Source organism: Paramacrobiotus metropolitanus, unplaced genomic scaffold (genome assembly GCF_019649055.1).
Source record: "Paramacrobiotus metropolitanus isolate TYO unplaced genomic scaffold, Prichtersi_v1.0 Parri_scaffold0000110, whole genome shotgun sequence".
Lineage (NCBI taxonomy): Eukaryota > Metazoa > Tardigrada > Eutardigrada > Parachela > Macrobiotidae > Paramacrobiotus > Paramacrobiotus metropolitanus.
The window spans coordinates 380,491-400,840 of NW_026570330.1; the positions used below are offsets into that span (position 1 = coordinate 380,491).

Here is a 20,350-nt window from a genome sequence, read left to right on the forward strand (position 1 = left end):
AGCAATTCGCCCTGCGTCCAGTTCTTCTCGGAAAAGTTGGTCAAGTAGAGGCTTTGCTTCAGAAATTAATGCTCTGCAATAATTACAACATTCAAACGGAGAGACTGCGCTTAAATCAACAACAATATGAAAACTGGCAGAAATGCTGTTTAACGAAAATTCTGCATCTGGGTCATCGAAAACGTCATTCTGCCAAACGGGAAAATATCTCGTCAGACTGCATCGCCAAGAAAGGTCATCATCATTCATCATAACATAAATATAAACTTTTCCAAAAAGACCGTCATTATGAAAATTAACAAAGACATTTTCAAAGGACGCATCAAGCCCGCTTCCCGTGAAATGCACACTGTACTGCTGCTGCGGTTGCGAAATGCCCGCCCCGATTGGTTAAACCGGCGGTATGCTCCCTGCCTGCCCATGCATTCGCATGAGCAGCATGTGCATGTCCATGCATTTACTTGTACAAGCAATGCACACGCTATGGGTACTGGCTTCCCGTACACAAACTCTGGTATAACTTGGTGGCTATAGCACTCGCACAGTTTTACATTATTTTAGCATTGTTGTGTCCTAAAAATAGTGCTTTAGTTTGTAAATTACAAGGTTGATAGACGTGAAAACTACCGCCGCAATGATCCACTGGATACGGCTTTATCCTTGTGGCGCGTTGACAGAATCTTGAATCCTGTGCCTGATATAATGCGCCGCCGAACAGTTTCTTGCACTTGATTGTTGTTACAGTCGATTGTTTGCTTGATTTTCTTTATTAAATCTCTACGTGCATGCTCCTAGTGCGAAATCAAATCTACGTCCCACGGCAGTCTGTGGAGGGACGAAAGGCAATACAGTAATATCTAAGGCTGATGTATTGTCTATCCTTCGAAGTACTGAAATTTTTTCCTTTTGGATGTTGATAATGCTGCATGGCCGTGCGAAAATAAAGTTACGGAACTTTGACCCTGATGCCATTATACCACTTTGAGTGAATCATTCTTCATTGGCGAGAACGGTTGAATAGTTGATATCATCGAATAGTTTAGTATTCATTGTATTGCGAGTATATATTGCTGCAGTTGCACAGATTTGCATGAGAAGAGACAACACTAAAATTAATATAAATAATGAAAATTAAACGTTAATAAGTACTGCAATACGTTAACTCTCATGTGTTTAACGCAGCACAAAAACTGAATACCGTAATTTTCGAATTATAAGCTCACCCCGAAACAGAAGCTCCCCCCGTAATTAGAGCCCACCCTTAAGGTCATTTGAAAGTTACAAGCTCCCCTCGAAATACAAGCCCATGGGCTTAATTAAATGCTATATGGCCCATATTTGCCAAAAAAGCTGGTTTGAAAATTGAAGCCCCCTCCGAAATACAAGCCCATGCCCGTAATTGGAGCCTACCCCGTGAGGCGTTTGAAATATTTGTAACCCTGGGGCTCTAATTCGGTAATTACTGTAGATATGAAATACGCTATATTCTAATAATCTGCTGCTCATAGCCTCAAGCTACGTTCCAGTCATCTCGAGTCCAGTTAGTTGGCAGAACAAATGGCGGTCCAGGCAGTCCTCTCGCATCACCCAGATAATCCGTCGCGTAGACCTGACAGCGTTTGTAGCCGCACGGGGTCGCTGCCCAGGCGTAACGAAGGAAACTGGCTGCAACGCCGCCACACGGTGTGTTCACAATAACGACGTTTCCCGCTAACCGATCCGGCTGACTGGTGGTGTTGCGCCACACCCGGCAGTCCTTCCAGCTGTCCCCAGGCAGTGCTAGGGGATCGCAGCATACCTGTGAAAAGAAAATGAATTTATGACCATCATCGACCCGAGCAGAGCGAAGGTCCTGTATATTCAAGGCCAATGCCTTCATTGATGTCTGTCCGTTACGGAAACCCGTTACGGAAGGTCGTGACAGTAGTAGCGCTATGACGTGAGGCTGTTGCCCGTTATGGCTATGGAGACTTGTGTAGCCACCGCAGCGAAAACTTTGTTTAAGCCTCGCTCCGGTCTGTCAATGCACGCCAACGTGCATTTTTCTAGTACATAAGTTATGTAGGCAGAAATCCCAGTTACTAGAACACGCACCTCAAAATTATTGGGAACGTCAGGAACAAAGTTACTCTTTGCGTCATATTCGATGTGCACGGAAACGTTATCCTGACTCAATTGCACACGCTGCGGGAAGGGCCCTTGAAAGGGAATGTGTCGGTAGTACACGACGGACACAATGCCGGCCAGCAAGCGCTGCGCGATCTCTTCTTTGTAGCGCGGCAGCTCCCTGTACGAACACGACGGGCTTTATAAACTTGCTGCGACCGTATTAAAAGTCACGCAAGTATTAAAGTTTAAGTTACGTGTGACCTAGCGAGTTACGTTTAACAACATCAGTGCCGCGCTCATGAATATCAAGGAGTACAGTTATCTTACGAGCCAAACGGCGATTCCGGGTCCGGCAGATCCATGGCCGTCGCCATGAAGACGCGCAACAGCGCTGTGTTCGGCACCTGCCCGAAACCCGCTGTCTGTTCCCAGCGCAACCGGGCGGTGGCTCCCGGTATGGTGTCCGCATTCCTCGTACCCAGCTGCACGATACCGAAGGGCAACGCGATATCGTGGTAAAAATGCTCCCTCCATCCATCCAGCATGGATTGGAATAAACAGCCATACGTGTCGGGATGGATGGCGGCATCTGCCTCGCCCTGATACCAGATGACACTGGTTAACCGCAATTTCTTCAGCGGGGCAATCATCGCATTCCACAGCATGGAATCGTTTGCCGGCTGAGGAACAGTTCCGGGGCACTGTCCGATACTGTCCGGAGGTGTCCAGCTGCGTATTGTAGAATCAGCCTCTTCGTAGGCGCCAATCAAGCCAATCGAAGCTTTCTCGTCTACTCAAAAAAATCAATATATATAGCACATAAAATGCACAAAATAGCCAGAGATTTATTTGTGTGTGGAGGTAGGATGTACCGAATCTTGTGCGAAGATCTTCGTACACGCGCCGGCCCGTCGCCCAACATAGTGCCGAAAAGTCCCTCAGTGAATCTGGACTAGCGACTGTCCAGTTCTGAAGGATGCGCGGTTCCTGCCACTCGGTGGAGGACGACGCCGGGGCGATGCGCAGCAAACGGATGCGAGAAAATTGTGAGGAAAAATCCAGTTCTTCCGAACCGTTGAACATCTAAAGCGATAATTATATACCATTATTAGTTTGCAAAACCATTTTGTTTGCTGTTGTTGTGTTACTGAGAAAATGCACCGATCTGCGTACTGTGAGACCGGGGCGCAGCGCGGCTGCCGATGACTTCGGCCGCAATACATTTCGGCCGGCGCTCGAATCTAGGGTGAAGGGTTAAACTTTTCTGTTATGCCTTCTGTTTAGTGCTGCCATGGTTCTACTAATAAGTAATAGCTATACTGTCTGCAACCAGAACATCACAGTCGAGAGGTTAAAAGAGAACTACTTCTATTTTAAAGAATCTGACGAGCGACGCCGAATTTTGACGAAATAAATTTACGTACTTTTGATATCGAGTATTTGATATTCGTATGGTTAAACAATATTTTACACTGGAGGCACGGACACAATGGCGGAGATGACGATGTGCTCGTACCTTTTCTCAGCTTGATTTTTTACTTTTTCAGTTTACTCTAAATCGTCCAACTATACTTGTTTTACCTATACGCGAACGTAGGGCGAACAAGTACTTTTCATAATCTTTTATACGAACGTTCTTTTCACGATGCAGCGAGAGAAGTGTGCGAGTGCGACAAAACTGAAGCGGAAATATATGTTTTACGTGTACAAATTTCGTCCTAATTCTTAGCGGGATGGCTGACCTTTTCCAACGGAAACGCCATGTTGGTCCCACCGCCGCATAAAAACACTTCTCCAAAATAAACGTCGCGGAGTCTGATATGACCAGTGCAATTCCCTTGCTCTGTTTGATATACATCGATCTGAAATGGTCCACCCGGTATATGAATCCAGAAGTTTGTTTTCCATATGCCTGCATCTAAATAAATTAGACACACGTTATTAGATTAGACACAAGTCTGCTGTTATGAAAGACGGAAATCGGCGAATCTTCTCGGCGTACTGTTATCACTAAAGTTTATCATGTGTATACCAAAATTGATTGGTCTGAAAAACTACTCTCACCTGACCCGTTTGTTCGTTATAATGTACGATTGTTATTCGTTTACTGTGGGTAAGAAATGAATCGAGGGGATGGGATGCATAACGCACTTGAACTCACCATTAACGTCGACAGAAACTGATTCGCCATAAAGTACAACCTGTGCTTTTGCTCCCGGCTTTCCGTAGCCCCATAACACCGAGCTAGGCTCATCAAACAACATCACCATTCCATCCTGGAAATAGCTAGCGAGTCGAAAAGTGAATGTAGTCTGAGCGTCGTTTCTCAAAAGAACCCCCCTGACCGAATCCACAGACAACAAAATTGCCCAACATAAAATGAACATCTTAGAATCACTGAAACCGTTCATCGTGTAAGTGAAAGGATAATGAGCAGAAATAAGGAGGCTGTGCTTAGCTCAAGTTTTTCGGATGGAATGCTGATGCTCATAGATACAACGCTCACAATTTACAAAAAGCAAGATCTTGTTCACGTCGTGGTCTGCGATAAAAAGATGCCGATCCTACAAAAAGAACGCGGCCTTACTTTGCAAATGATGTATGCGGACACTGTTTTCGAGCACGAGCCGTGCTCGAATTTCGAGCCTCGGAAGAGCAATATTAGGCTTATACCTCGAAGTATGGTATGGTCAGCAGTGAATATAATCAGATGATACTAAGAAAATTACCGATTTAGTCGGTTGTGATATTGGGCCACGCTTGACACCGTATCCTGTTTAGTCTGCACTGTGCAACACTGCTAGAGTAGCACTTCGATAATTGTACGCCACATGGTAGCCCATGCTCTTTATTTCAAGTTGATCGCAATGAAAGCCATAGCCAAGCCGTGATCAAGCTGAATAAAGGAGAGAGAGTTACAAGGTCCTGATATCTAACGTTCTGCCTAAACATTCGCCGATACGATGACTGCAAACAAACCGTTCTATTGCACTGGGACCCCTGGAGTCATAAGCCAAGAAAATCCATTGAAGGGATTCCTTCAAATCGGCAGCACGCACAGAACTTTTTATCTACTCGGTACCAATAGTGGACTAGAGCGAAGCCATGCAGATATACAGCACATATAGCTGCACATACAGCACATACAGCTGTGAAGTTGTGGCAGCCGACAGATCTATCGACCTGTTGACCGTTGGCGAGCCCGGTGGAACAAGACGGGAGAATTGTCAGGCATAACCGCCCAGGCCACTTTTTGTAACCAAAAAAAATATAGGTTGAACTGTAGTGAGGCTCTTAAACTTGTACATTGTACTTGTGTATTCGTGTATTCATAAATCAATACAATTCTTGAGATTCAACGCGGAAATGCTCGTTATGTATAAAATTATCTGTAAGAAAAAGTGCTGTTATCGTAAAAAATTAGAAGCAAGATTTCTTTCTGCCTCACAAGAAAGCGTAAGCAATTTAAATACCGAATTGAGATACCTACCATATTAACCGCACATTAGTACATTAATACGGCTATGTCTGCTTGGGTTTGCAATGTGATACTTCTGTTTTTGCAATGTAATACTCGTCATATTGATTCCATACGAGTACCAACTTTATGTAAACTGTAATATTTTCAGCTGTCGCTGGTTGTTTGGCAGCGCGATTTTATCCGTTCGCTTTAAATTTTCTAGTTTGTTACTATTGTTATAACTTGTAAGTACCGGTACATCAAGCAAATGCATTGTAACTCTCACACAGCACTGCACCCGGTAGCATTCAAAGCGCTCTACAATTGTACAAAATGCTCACACAAACGGCTACTTGGGTATGATCCTTCCCGTGCTAGACCGTCGCTAAGAAGATACAGAGATCTTTTACAACGCGGTCCAAAACGGGAACGATTTCTAACACGGTTTTATCTGCACCTATGAACTGATAAAAAACACAGTAAATGTATGTCAAGACTAGGAAACAGTGTTAACTTAAGGCAGTGTAAGGAGAAATCGAGCGCATGATCAGTGTATGTAAAGTGAATAGGTGAAAAGCAGCATCATGCTTTCGGGAGAAAAGGGGGACGGCGCTGGAGCGATTAGGTTTAAGCCAGCTGCGATGACCTGGCGATCCTGGCAGTTCCGATATAAGAACTAGATGAGGCTCTACAAGGTCACGGATACGGCCGAGTGGAACGAATTGCTACTGGACACACTAGGGATGCAGGCGCTGGAGATCGTGCGGGAAAAACAATTCCTGTCGAGTGTGCAAGAGCACGCCCGTTTGGATAATATGTGTGCAAAACCGGTACAATCACGTTTTATACATAATATTACCGTAGTACTTCACAGTAGTGGACAACTGGTGACCTTTAATACCAGAAACAAAGAAAGAAAGGTTCGAAAATTTCGTGGAGTGGACTGAGTTTCCGCCGAAAAAAGGAAAGACCTATTGCTCAACTCATTAGGCGTCAAAGCATTTCAGAAGCTCGTTTCCCTTTGCCGACCGAAACGTCTTATGGAATTTGCCTTTGATGAACTACTGCAGAAACTGGATAGCGCAGGAAAAACCACATCTGTGAGCGATGCCGCGCAGTGTGCAGTCGATGCGGAAAGAAAAGCCATATCGAAATGCCTGTAGATCAAAAGATTCCGAACCGGATAAAAAGCTTATTAATACTGAAGAGCATAAGGCACATGACATACTCGATTAAAATGTGAAATTTTGTATTCATCGATATGCGATGCTTCAGTAATTTTTTTCGTTATTTTTTAAAGGAAGGAAGGAATGTAGTGTACTTAGCAACGAATGATCTTCATGTCATATGCCAGATGTTAATTGTGTCAGTTACGATCTGAGAAGATACAATAAATCTAGAACCTTCAAGATATCACAGTTTATAAAAAATCAAGAATTAAATCTGTACATTTGAGGCCAAGCGTATGAAGTAGTTAAACCATCGGCGCGGCCGCGCAACAGAACTTTCAGAATCAGTGCTACTATATAATGCATTGATGCACTCACGGTACGGAAACGGAAGCACAAAAGCGGCGCGGAAAAAAGTAAGCCAGACTCCAAGAATACACAGCTTTTTTTTAAAATTAAATTCAGACACAGATCTATACCGCGCACGGCCCCCCATGCTGTAGCTTTGGAATCCCGGTTATCCCGCTAACGTAAGTGTGGGCTTCGCCACACAATGCGTACGTTCGTTGATGCGTACGTTCTTCGTTCTGTATCTGTAATTGTGTAACGTTCGTTCTTCGGCCAACGTGTTGTGCAACACGTTGGCCTTGCGTGTATGTTGAGTGTTTAGAGAGCTATATAAAGGCCCGTTTCTGCTTGCAGAGCGGGTGGTGCAGTCGAGTAGGTTTCCCATTGTATGGTATAAGTCATATAGCGTAGGCCTTTATGGGCCAGCTCCCACACTGGTAGCAGAGCGTGGTTCCGGTCTTATGTGATTTTATAAAATTTTTTTAAACCAACGGGAGCTGGCCCAAATCAATTATCTCACTTTTTATTATCATCATTCTGCCTTAATTTTCTTTCCAGTTCCATTCGAATATTATCATTCTCGATGCCTTATGAAGATACCCGGATGACTTATAAAAACACCGCCTGTTTTCTCCCTTCCGCAATGGCCCATTCACCTAGTGACCTTTCTTGATTAGTAAACCGGCCCAGTACGTGAGTGCATTAATTAGTTCTGGCCTGAACTCAAAAATTAAATATAAAATATAAATATTATTAAATTGATATTAAATTTTGCTACGATATATATGATATTAAATTTTGCTACGATCAAGCTAATGCAGTATGGACTGCTCAAAACAGCGAAATTTATTTGCATCATCTAACTCTTCTCTAGTCAAAGCGGTAATAAACTATGTATGCCCGAAATAAATATGTCTCAGTTCGCCTCTTTGAATATAAGCAGCTTGTTAAAACTTTTGCCTTCTGAAATTACATTTTTGTTTGCCCGTAGTAAATTTAGACTTGTTCATTAATTCTATGTGCCCCAAATAATCGCTTATTATAAGCTGGAACACAGATTTTGGCCAATTTTCTTCTTGCCGGCTTAAATAAAATTATCCATGGAATATGTTAAGCGCGCGAATTTATTGACTCAATGAAGTGCTTTGTCCGATTGTAAATGAGGAAATTTTCAAAATAAGCGGGTTTAAAACCTGCGATTTACATGCCATTTTTATCAATATTAACGGGAGCTTTGTGCTGTTGTCCCACTGTTAGCGAAACGCAAGGCGTGGGACCCTTGCACGTTAACAAACAACACAAATTGCGACCACAAAAATAAATCGAAATTCATGAAATCACGTGATAGTTGTGTTACAGAGAATAATTCCATTTATAGTCAATAAAATTGCTGTTATTCTTGTCAAACAGAAGATGGGCTGATTTTGATTTCCCCAAACTTTGATTTGCTGATGCTGAGTGTAATATCAGTTATTTGAAAATTTTTTATAACAGGGCGCAGAATGTAAACAATAAATCGGGCACTATTTTTAAAGACGTGGTTAATACTTTTTCTGCGAAATTTTAAATTTTGGGCAATTTGCATTACTAATTACAGTTTTAATGGGCATGACATGATCAAAATGTAGGCGTTATTTTACCCTCAGAAAATAAAACTAGAGCACATTCGATGCGACTGAGACCGTAAAATCTGTTATTACTAGCAAAATTTATGCGAGTTCGAATTTCTGTGAAATATTACATAAGCAAGCTATACTTGCTTATGTATACTTGCTTATGACATCTAACTCAAGCAATCGGGTTCATCAAACGGCCATAATTATAATTTGCGTTGACTATACTGTATTATACTATACTATAAGCATATAATTTTTTTAATTGTCGTTTAATTTTTTTTTGTTTAAATGCTATGTATAGGTACGTCCGTTAGTATCATAATAGCGTCCGTATTACATAGTACATACATACATAATACAAAACCTCATACTAATCACTCTGCCAACATTCTTATGAACGTAGATTGCCCTCAGAATGAACGAACGCTGCCAAATTGCGGCCATATTACATAAGTACCTGACGGACATTACATTCTCAAGCAGTTTAGGTTACATAACAAAAATATTGTGGAAATAAAACTTCGTTATGTCATATTTCATGTGGTTGTTCGTTCGACAAAACAGTTCTTATTAGTTAACTATGTCATAAGCCAGCGCGGTCCATAATCAGTTATCTAATTTTATTACATAGTTGCCCAAAAGTTATGCAACAACTTGTTTGTTGGCACTTGTTCGGTCCCTTGCAATTTGAATTATGTCAGTGAACACCGAACGAGAGTCAGCGGACGCGGTAGTCCATATAAAATAACGTGGCTTGGCTAAAACCAAAAAATTTCTTTATTAGTGCAAGGATTGCTTAATGCCAACTTAGTTGACCTTCACACAAAAGTCTCAGTACATAAGGGCAGGTACTTACAGATAAATTAGACCTTTTCACAATTATGACTCAATGCTTTAACTGCGGTCGGTGGGGTCATCGCTATGTAGATTGCCCATTCCCACGTTGCTGCTTTAACTGTCACAGCGCAGGGCATATAGCTCAGGAATGTGACCTCGATCCTCCAAAATACGATAACGACAATCGTGGCAATACAGAAAACTGCGAGAATTGTTTAAATTGTGGTGGTTGGGGACACCATTTTGCGGTCTGTCCATCTCCCCGCACCTGCTTCAGTTGTCACAACGAAGGTCACGAAGCAAGCCAGTGTACTATCGATCCCAATAAATATGATACGTATGATTACGATGATGAGGGAGACAATTACGATAGCCAAGACAAAGAGCCAATTTATGGATCCGATCAGTATTATTTTTGCCCCAGTTGCAAAAATCCCAGCTTGGAAATTTCAGATGCATGCATTGAGGAAATTCGATGTAAGCGTTGCCAATTTTATTCACATGATTTGAGCCTATGTGAATGTACACAGTAATTGGACGCAATAGTAAGTCAGACTAGCGCATCTGGTAATACTACTTTTGAAAAATGCAAAAAACAATTCGTAATATAATAATCCCCCAATATTTAATTTGAAGCAACACACTCGATAGAACTATACAAAAACGTGATGCATTATACTTTATTTCAATAAAAAGATCCACACGCTGGTTAAACTTATTATGACATTATTTTGTGCCGTGCCGTTTATTACATTGCAGCCAAAAGATCGCATTAGCGACATATATTTTTTTCTTCTCTCTTTTAGCAAAAAGATCGCATTAACGACATATTTCCTATTTTATCAATTGAAAAGATCGCATGAAGCGACAAATAAAAGTTTACTTTACTTTAAAAGATCGCACGAAGCGACATTCAATTGTTTTTCGTTCAACAAAAGATCGCATATAGCGACAAGAAAATAATTTTTTTATTTTATAAAGATCACGCCAAGCGACAATAACATGTTTTTTTTTTATCAGAACTAAAGATCGCTTAAAGCAGGAGTTAAGTTTTTTTCCATTCAAGAAGTCGCAACTTGCAACACTTAATTTTTACGTTTCACAAAGATTGCATAAAGCGACCCATAAAATTTCTTTTATTTAAAAAGATCGCAGGAAGCGACAATTAATTTTTCAGCATTCAAAAAAGATCGCATAAAGCGACAATGAAGATTTTCAACACCATTTAAACAGATCGCATAAAATGATAATTACGTTTCCATTATCACCCAAAAAGATCGCATAAGCGACAGAATTGTTAGATGCCTTTAAATATTTATCGGCAAAAATTGTATACACCATTATATTTACTCTGACTGTGAGCGCTTCACAGCGCCTTTTCTAATATTCGATTTTGGTTCTGTTGTTCCGTTTTTTTTGTACGCTTTCTTTTAACTGTTAGCGCGTTAACTATACCGGTCAGTTACTGTTCAACTCTACTCCGCTTTCTATACAATTTCGATCGCATGTACAACTTCATCTAATACAAATCGTTGTTAATTTGAACAGAAAAATCAATTGCAGCAGCAAACAGCCGTTATATATTTTTTGAAAAGATTGCATGAAGCGACATTAAGCGACATGAAGCGATATCGCATGAAACGAATAAATTTTTCTCTTTTAGTAAAAAGATCGCATCTGCGAAATACATATTTTTTTCTCTTTTAGAAAAAAAGATCGCAATTAGCGGCATATGCTTTTTCTCTTTTAGTAAAAGATCGCAAAAGCGACATAACATTTTTTTCAACAAAAGATCGCAAGTGCGACATAACTTTTTAAGTTACAGAAGATTGCTAAAACGACAAACGAAGTGTTATCAGTAGTTTTCTTCCCTTGATGTAAACATAATAAATGTGCAAATAAATCAGCAATTGTGAGTGCTTCACAGCACCAGCTATTAGTCTTAATGCTTTTGCGCACAATTCTCACCCTTCCAATTCTCACATATGCTGGAATCCATTCATCATATATCTAGCATGGAGCTAAGACTGACAACGCTACTACGTGATGTGCCGAACACCACAGCTAACTGCTTCGAGGCTTGTCAACAACACCAACAACCAAAAGAACCACATTTGATCACAGTTAACTGCAAAATAAAATGATGAACGATGATGAAGGATGAATAAGCTGCTTCACATCGCGGATGGTCCTACGTTTCCCATTTAACTCGCTCGCACAATAATAGTATTTCCACCCTAGCAGTCAAGTGGTTGATAATTGATATCGATTTTCTTCGTTTTACTCACTACCATTTCCTTGAAGAAAACCGCCTCCTTTACAACAGAAAGATCTAAGCTACATAAAAGAACGCACATTTCGCTCAGAGCCTACCACTTCGTGCAACCACCAATGAAAAACTGACACTGTGCACCTTTGCAAACGGAATCGTCGCATAACGCGATCCACCTGATTACAACAAATGAAGCTTTAAAAGAAGTGAAAAACACCATCCCTGGTAATATTTTCATCAGAACTTCAGCCTTCACAAAGAGAGCATCGGAGCAAACACTCAATAATTAGGAATTCAGCGCGCACAACACAGAATGACCAGTTCGACTCGAAGCTTACATCGCCCTAGGCAAAACCGAAGCGGTCCAAGCAAATACCATTTGGTCAATCGCTTCTCACTCACAAACATGGACAATCAGTTACCACCTATGATCTATTTAAGTTCTAATCGGAATATTATCAAATTGGATATAACGATCGACGGAGATACTGCTCGAGTTACTTACGAAGTTGACGCTTTATATACAACCCACATTTCTATCATTGCGTCTTATCATGTCAAGATGTAAAAAGAGACGAAATGGACGAATATGGTTAACACCCCCTATTATCCTGAAGCATCAGCGAAAACGCCGAAAGGACAAGTATCAAAGAATTCTGAACTGGATTCCCGAAGTATATATACCCACAGCGAGGGATCCGCAACGTCCGAGCGCAGCATTACAGCCAATTCCAGCAGCGTTACAGCCAACTGTGACAGAGCTACAGCCAATTCCAGCAGATTTACCGCTAATTCCAGCAACACCACACCCAATTCTGGCAGCTCCACAGTCGACCGAATCTGCTACCATTACAGCAGATACAACGCCAGTTCCTACATCAATCACGCAAGCTGATACGGAAACTGAATGCCCGATTTGCTACAGAAATTACATCCAATTCAAGACGCTGATCAACATCCTAAAATTTCACTGCGGTCACACAACATGCGAACTTTGTGTTGCAAAAATGTTTACGATATTTGTTGACGATTTTCGAAAGGAAATTGTCCGTGGCGACATTCCTCAACAACGCCCCCGATGCCCTATCTGCCGCAAAGGAATCCGAACGGAAAGGATCAAGTATGCTTGATTATCGTAACCACAGAAGGACACAAGCGAAATTACCTTCGGAATAAATGCTGCACATGGAGTACATACGACATTTACGGTCTGAATAACATTCCTTCTTAATTTCCGTCTTACTTTCCTTAAAGTTTTTTTCCCCTTCTAACAGAAATTGTGTTTAGTACATGTTAGTGATATACTCTTACACCGATGTTTTCCACATACAATTGTGCTGCTTCTCTATACTTTTTTTGTTGTTGTCTCTTTTTCATGCCTGTTGTTTATGTGTCTTCCCACGATGGAGGGAAGTGTGGGCTTCGCCACACAATGCGTACGTTCGTTGATGCGTACGTTCTTCGTTCTGTATCTGTAATTGTGTAACGTTCGTTCTTCGGCCAACGTGTTGTGCAACACGTTGGCCTTGCGTGTATGTTGAGTGTTTAGAGAGCTATATAAAGGCCCGTTTCTGCTTGCAGAGCGGGTGGTGCAGTCGAGTAGGTTTCCCATTGTATGGTATAAGTCATATAGCGTAGGCCTTTATGGGCCAGCTCCCACATAAGCATTTCAGAAAAAACTGAAATCACCGTTAGCTCGGCGGTGGTCCAGAGCTGAAGCCAACGTATTCGACTGCGCCGTGTCCAGATCTGTGAAAATGCCAACGTATTCGAGTGCGCCTTAGATGCCGTACTAGTATCCATGGTAATCAAATCAAAGATGTCTAAACTCCTCACTCAGTCCGTTAAGGAGTACTTGCATTATCGCTTCCAGTTCCGAGTAACTTTTCGGTCTCCCGTGCGTGAAAATGTCGTAAAGAGCGTTCATAGAGAGGATACATCAACCGAAGAGCAAATAGTGCTGCTGTCGCCGGGGCTGTTAACATTTCGTATCGCAAACGAGACGGTGGGATACACAAACCGTGTATTCAAAGGAAATTAAGCCCTGTTCAACCGCCTCTGGCAAACGGGGAGCTTCGAAAATAGTGGGCAGGCGTTGTCATGTATTCATAAAAAAACAACTTTAAATATTCCTCTTTGAACTGATTACATGACATTCGCGTGAAGGCATGAGATAATTTACAAATATAAGGCTAACATGTGTACGGGAAATAATGCTAGTACCGCAATGCCTCCAGTTCCATCCGTATCCGAACCCCCTACTGCTGCCGAGGCGGAAGCAAAAAAGGGCCAACAGTTATCGAGGATCGTGTCGTTCGATCCCGCCACGATGGAACGGCCATACTGGGAGCTGAGACTAAAGAAGCATCTCTTAATGATCAAACTGCCGACGGACTACCATGTGTCATTTCTGTTGGAACCCGGAGCCCGGAGTCCGGAGCCAACTTTCGGCGAAGATGGCACACCGCAAGAACCGATGGATCTACCGATAGCGGACCTATACTGTGATAACTGACTCTCGTTATGGTTAATAATACTCGTATTATATTTATTATTAATTACCAATATCCGCGAGATTACATATACGCTCGTAGCATCGGTTTAGGTCGGTGTACCAGCTCGTATCTTGTTGGTCGTTTGCGTCGTGAGAGAAATCAGTTGTTGGTGTTCAGGTCTGAGAGATAAATATGAATAAACTTACATAATAAGTACTTCACATATACGCACGCCTGGATTCTGTTTTTACGTTGCCGACGATGTGGATCGCCCACTTCTTTAGCACCAAGCAGAAGCCAGAGGCCACCTTTATCCAGTTTTTTTGTTACCTTCGGGCAAAGGCGGAGACATGAAACTTTCCGGGCGACCTCAAGGGCAAGAATGGGATCGAAAGATGAAGTGGCGACAAAGAAACTGGGCACCAAGTCGCTGGCAACACTTCAGGACGCTTTGAATGCCGCCACTGAAAAGACTTAACCAGGGAAGAGTTGCAAATGGACGATGTGAAAACTGGAGTCAACTGGTTGGCCCATGAAGTTTATATCTGTAATTCGGACGTTGCTTTCGTCTGTAACACCAGACCTCAGCGTTTCGTCAGTCTCGCTGGAGGATGCCGGCTTCGTCCCGCGTCTTTAAAACCAGAACTAATGGCGGTTATAGTCCGCCTACGAAAGTAACCAACATCGCTGTGCGACCAAGGGTTATTTCCGTCCATGAGTATTGTGACGTAGCAACGTATATAGTTGCCACCAATTGTGGTACGCTATATGCGGTCAGTGTGTGCTCAGAGGTTGTGCAGTACAGTACTGAGTCGTGACAGTGGCGTGAAGGTACGGCTAGTGTGATACTCCGCGAGCAGAAATGCCGAGTACGGGTAATGTGACTGCTTCTAATGTGACGGCTCCCGCAGCGCCCCGTGAGGAGAATGGTGGATCTGGCCTTCTGCGGTTCGAACCTGCGGTCATGACGTGGAGGTCATGGCAGTTTCGATACCGCAACTATATCAAGTTGAGGAAGGTTACGGACACAGATGAACAGAAGGCTATCCTGCTGGACGCCTTCGGCGTGGACGCGATGGACATGCTGCACTCATGTGGTGCCCGCGTGACCCGAACGACTACACCAATGCCCAGATTGTGGATAAACTGGAGCAGGCATACGTCCGGAAGACCAACACGAGCTGTAGAGTGGGCGATGTATTTCCAGCTGCAGCAGGAGGCCGAGGAAACGTTGGTGGAGTTTTCCAACAAGCTGCGACGGAATGCAATTAATTGCAACTTCCCTGGAGACGTGTTGGAAAAGAACATATCGTCCATGTTCCTGAACGGTATGGCCAGCAATGCCACGCAACAGCATCTCATAACCAAGGATTTCACGACGCTTGAAAAGGCCCTGCAGATGGCGCAGCAATACGAGCTGGCCAAGACTACCAAGCGTGGCCAAGCGTCCACGGAAGTGACTGAAGTAGCCATCATGCGCACCAATGCAGAAGGGCGTGGCCAAAGTCACAGTCAAGGTCAATCGGGCTGAGCAAAGGGAACAGGTCACGGCACAGGGGAAAGCCGCAGGAGTGGCGATGAGCGAGATGAAGGGAGCAGCTAGTTTTACGCTACAAAAGCTTCCCGCACTGCGGATTCCCCTGCCAAACGAATTACTCTGGAGGCAATTTTCGTGAAAATCAATGAATTCCGATTCAGAACTTCTAGAACCGCGTATTTGTGGTTGGACGATGATGCACTAACAGAATTGTTAAAGCCGGAAGATATCGAAAAATTAGTCGGGTCGGAGTACGACGATAAGTTTATCAAGACCTGTGGAAGTTCCAGTGTATTCGTCGAGTGCATCTTAATTAATGCCGTATAGAGACGAGTAATCATATCTGTCATGTATTGTCATGTGTAGGAATCGTATCTTTATTGTATCGTAATGGTCAGGAAAACAACTGAAAGGAAACTGAGGAATCGTAACTAGAGAACCGGGAAAACACAAGAGAAGTTGCTAAGAAGACAAGGACAAAGGACAGAAATAGGAAAGTATTAGAAGGACAATAAACACGTGAACTCAGTATACTACATTCCCTTCCCTCGCCCAAAAAGAGCTGGGTTGAACCATTGCATCAGAACCATATATTTAGCAGCATACAAACCATAGAACCATAGCAACAAGAACCACGGCAACAGAACCATATAGTTAGTGAACTCTGAACCACTGAGACGAAGCGTCGTAGGAACCGGAACTGGAATCACAGTATGTCGTATGGAGGACGCGGTGCGTAATCCGTAATGTAGTTATTCGTAGCGACGTCGGATTTCTTCTGTGAGCGGCATGCCTTTGCTATATGACCTTTCTTCCCACAGTTATGGCATACGTGTTTCCTGTAGAAACAGCGCTCGCGCATGTGATCGGTTGATCCACAGGAATCGCATCTTCGCTTAGGGAACTGGAATCGGAATCGGACTCGTTTTGATTGCTGGTGGGTGGCTTGTGGCTTCCATTTGCACTGGATTGACCACTGGAATTGGATGTCTTTTGCTTGACAACCGTTGACCTTCTGCTAGCTGTGACTTTCATCACAGTTTCACGGTCTTGGCTGGACGTACTGGCCGTAGCTTCTTCAATGCCGGTTTCCATCTTCCTGGCGGCGTTCAGGGTCTCTTCGTGGGTCTGGTATTCGTTTATCAGTAGGTGACGGCGGACGGAATCCGACTGGATGCCGTTTATGAAGACGGCGCTGAGCATCGGGTCGATGATGTCAGCGGAAACTTGCATACGGTACTCCTGTACCGTAACCTGCTGGAGTATGCCGCCAGCGATTCGTCCTTCCCTTGGACAGTTCGGAACAGGTGTGCCCACTCGCGACCTTGAATGTGTACTTGTTGTACACTGTATCCAATTTGGCCAGCAGCATTTCTATGGTGAGTTTCTTGTCCGTGATGGCAGTCGGCCTGCACATCGAGACAAGCATCTCGAATGGCTTGACCTCCAGCGAGTTCAGAAGCAGCCCTTTCTGCTTCTCCACGGGGATGTCGGCGAATTCGATATAGCTGTGGAGGTTTTCTTTCCACATATCCCACTGCATCGACTCGGGATTAAACCGTAGGATGGGATGAGTTTCTGGTGTCGCCATATTCGAACGAATTAAGAAGCGAACTAGCGCTGTTAAGCCGTATATAAAGAACTCGTACACTTCAATGATAGAGATCTACAGTATTACACAAGCTTCACGCCATTGTCATGTATTGTCATGTGTAGGAATCGTATCTTTATTGTATCGTAATGGTCAGGAAAACAACTGAAAGGAAACTGAGGAATCGTAACTAGAGAACCGGGAAAACACAAGAGAAGTTGCTAAGAAGACAAGGACAAAGGACAGAAATAGGAAAGTATTAGAAGGACAATAAACACGTGAACTCAGTATACTACAATATCAAAGATGTCAAAGCCCATCACTCTTTCCGCTAAGGAGCACTTGCGTTATTTCTACCAGTTTCGAATAGCTTTTGCTTTCCCATGTTTGAAAATGTCGTAAAGAGCGTTCATACAAAGTTTGGATTTTGCACTGACCGAAGAGCAATTAGTGCTGATGCCGCCGCGGCCGTTAATAACAATTTAACATTCCGTATCGCAAACAAGACGGCAGGATACGCACACCATGAATTCACTGGAAACGAAGCCCTGTTCGACAGCGTCTGCTCAAATTTGGCAAATTGGAACCTTGAAAACTGTGATATGGCGGTATGGCGGTATATCAAGACTTCTGGGAGCGGTTGCTTCGATTTTGGTGCCACCGTTAACAAGCATGGTTAACAACTCACTGCGTAGTGGCGTATTTCCATCGTTGTTCAAAATGGCCGAAGTATGTCCCTTACCAAAAGTCCACAACACACACAGCCTTGACGATTTTCGGCCCATATCGTTACTGTGCAATATTTCAAAAGTGTTTGAGCGCTGTGTGCAAATCCAGCTGTCCGCCTTCCTGCAAGCGCACAACCAGCTGTCGCAGCGGCGGTCCGGCTTCCGCAAGGGGCATTCGTGCGAAACTCTATTGGTTAAAGTCACTGAAGCGTGGAAGTACGCAATGGATGAAGGTGATGTTACAGCAGTTGCCATGCTCGATCTGAAGAAGGCGTTTGACTCCGTCAATCACGAGCCGCTACTGCAAAAATTAAAGCAAACTGGTATCGGTGAGACCGCCCTTGCATGGTTTTATTCTTATCTTACCGGGCGTCAACAGCGCGTGAAGACTGACAAAAAATTTTCCACCTGGTTGCCGTTCGTGTCCGGTGTCCCGCAGGGCACGGTGCTTGGCCCGATATTGTTTATCATATATCTGAATGACCTGTTGCACATCACCGACTGTGAGATCGAAGCTTTTGCGGATGACACTATCATGTACTGTCGTGGTAGGACGAAAGCAGCAGCCGCGGATAAGCTGAACACAGCATTCCTTTCAAAGCATTTGCGTTTTTCCGCAAAAGAAGCCGAAGCTTTCGAGAAAGCAGTCTAGGTGCCGCGCTAGCGCAGAGATACTGCTCTTTGAACTCAAATTGTGATTTTTGGATTATTATCCGTAATGATGCTGCGTTTGTGTCAAGGTGCGGTCTATTATTATTTGTTTATAAACATAAAAAATAAGCAACAAAATAATCACGCGTAGCTGAGTCGGTACAGTTTTTGCTACGGACGAGAGCTGTCGCGCTCAGTCGAAGTACTAGTTGCGTGAGTGGTGTAGCGCGTAGACCTGACCAAAATAATGTTCTAAAGTTCAAATAGGTATTGGCACTGCCTAGCAGTGCATCTGCGTGGTTTTTGCATTAATTAAAGGGTGATCTACCATATTTTATCGAATAGCGGCCCAGCGTTATAATTTATCGTAAGGGCATTAGACAGGGTCTTTATTTCCGGGAAAAACGTTTTTCAAAGGGGGAAGTATTGCAAAAAAGATCAGTTCGTGGGGTTTACATTTCTGTTAGTTTTATTTATTACAGTATATGTGCTGCAGACAAAACAATCCTCAGGTAATTTTTCTCGTAATTTTGCCTTTTTAACTGGTAACTGTAATACAGTTATACAATGTCAAGCAAATGCGCAGTCGTAAAGTGGAAGTCTCATAATATACTCGTACATGCCGAATTTAATTGGAGAAAAATCAAATCTGAATCGAAAACCGGAAGCCACTGCCGACATATCTGCGCAGATTTACAAGACACAAAAATATACTTCTTTACTTCGCCTTGCCCATTATTTCAATCAGTAACGCTTTAGGGATCAATATATTAATCACTTTACCGAATTGAGAGCCTTTGTGGCGGGCGGCTACATGAACAACCACGGCTGACTGAAATGCAGTGTATGCATTACCATTCAGTCTATGCAGCCTACGCAGCTTATCAGTGTGCAATCTATGCAGTAAGATATGCAATTTTGTTTTGTCTGGTTGTGCAATATATCGTGGATATGCTAATCACGCAACTAAACGCGTGGTTCATGGATGACGGGACGCTAGGAGGCCGCCCACAAGAAGTGCTTTGCAATTTTGATCTCCTCATTGCGGAAGCCAAAAAAATCGGTTTGTCTGTGAACCTTTCAAAATGTGAACTTTTTATCTGCGGTGGATCTGAAGAACAACGAGAATCTACAGCCGCTATTTTCCAGACGAAATTCCCCAGTTTGTCGGTGGTGTCTAAAGAGAAGCTGAGCCTCCTGGGATCACCTTTGTTGCCCACCGGAGTAACACCTGTGACTCAAAAAAGAGTGGAGGAAGTGAAGAACATGTGTGAACGACTAGTGCTAATCCCAAAACACCAAGCACTGTTTTTGTTGAAAAACTGCCTTGGCGTTCCAAAAATCGTCCACCTACTTCGGACCTCCCTGGCGTGGCAGTTTTCGGATGAATTATACGCCCTAGACCAAACTTTCCGCGCCGCTGTGGAGCAGATCACCAACGTCAGAATGGATCATCCAACGTGGTTGCAGACATCTTTACCGGTTCGACTGGGTGGTTTGGGAATTCGACGCACCGAGGAGCTAGCTCCCTCCGCCT

General features: G+C 43.3%; 2 protein-coding genes across 2 annotated transcripts; one reads left to right on the forward strand and one right to left on the reverse strand.

The window, feature by feature from the left end:
- Positions 1–1,510: 1,510 nt before the first annotated feature.
- LOC129597882 (sialate O-acetylesterase-like) lies at positions 1,511–3,915 on the reverse strand. The gene is made up of 5 exons (XM_055495579.1): positions 3,852–3,915; positions 2,982–3,192; positions 2,437–2,899; positions 2,095–2,287; positions 1,511–1,798 (listed from the first exon to the last, which is right to left on the reverse strand). Exons 1-5 carry the CDS (start codon positions 3,870–3,872, stop codon positions 1,511–1,513), a joined length of 1,176 nt encoding a protein of 391 aa, XP_055351554.1. The 5' UTR covers positions 3,873–3,915.
- Positions 3,916–15,168: 11,253 nt separating this feature from the next.
- On the forward strand, positions 15,169–15,837 carry LOC129597883 (uncharacterized). The gene has a single exon (XM_055495580.1). The coding sequence runs from the start codon at positions 15,169–15,171 to the stop codon at positions 15,835–15,837; it is 669 nt and encodes a 222-aa protein (XP_055351555.1).
- The last annotated feature ends 4,513 nt before the right edge of the window (positions 15,838–20,350 follow it).

Excerpts from the sequence above, each read along its gene's own strand:
- LOC129597882 (XM_055495579.1), bottom strand. The coding sequence starts at position 3,872 with ATGGCGTTTCCGTTGGAAAAG. Across the intron at positions 3,193-3,851 it reads TGGCGTTTCCGTTGGAAAAG|ATGTTCAACGGTTCGGAAGA; the intron begins GTCAGCCATCCC and ends TTATCGCTTTAG. Across the intron at positions 2,288-2,436 it reads CCGGAATCGCCGTTTGGCTC|GGAGCTGCCGCGCTACAAAG; the intron begins GTAAGATAACTG and ends GTGTTCGTACAG.
- LOC129597883 (XM_055495580.1), top strand. The coding sequence starts at position 15,169 with ATGCCGAGTACGGGTAATGTGACTGCTTCTAATGTGACGGCTCCCGCA.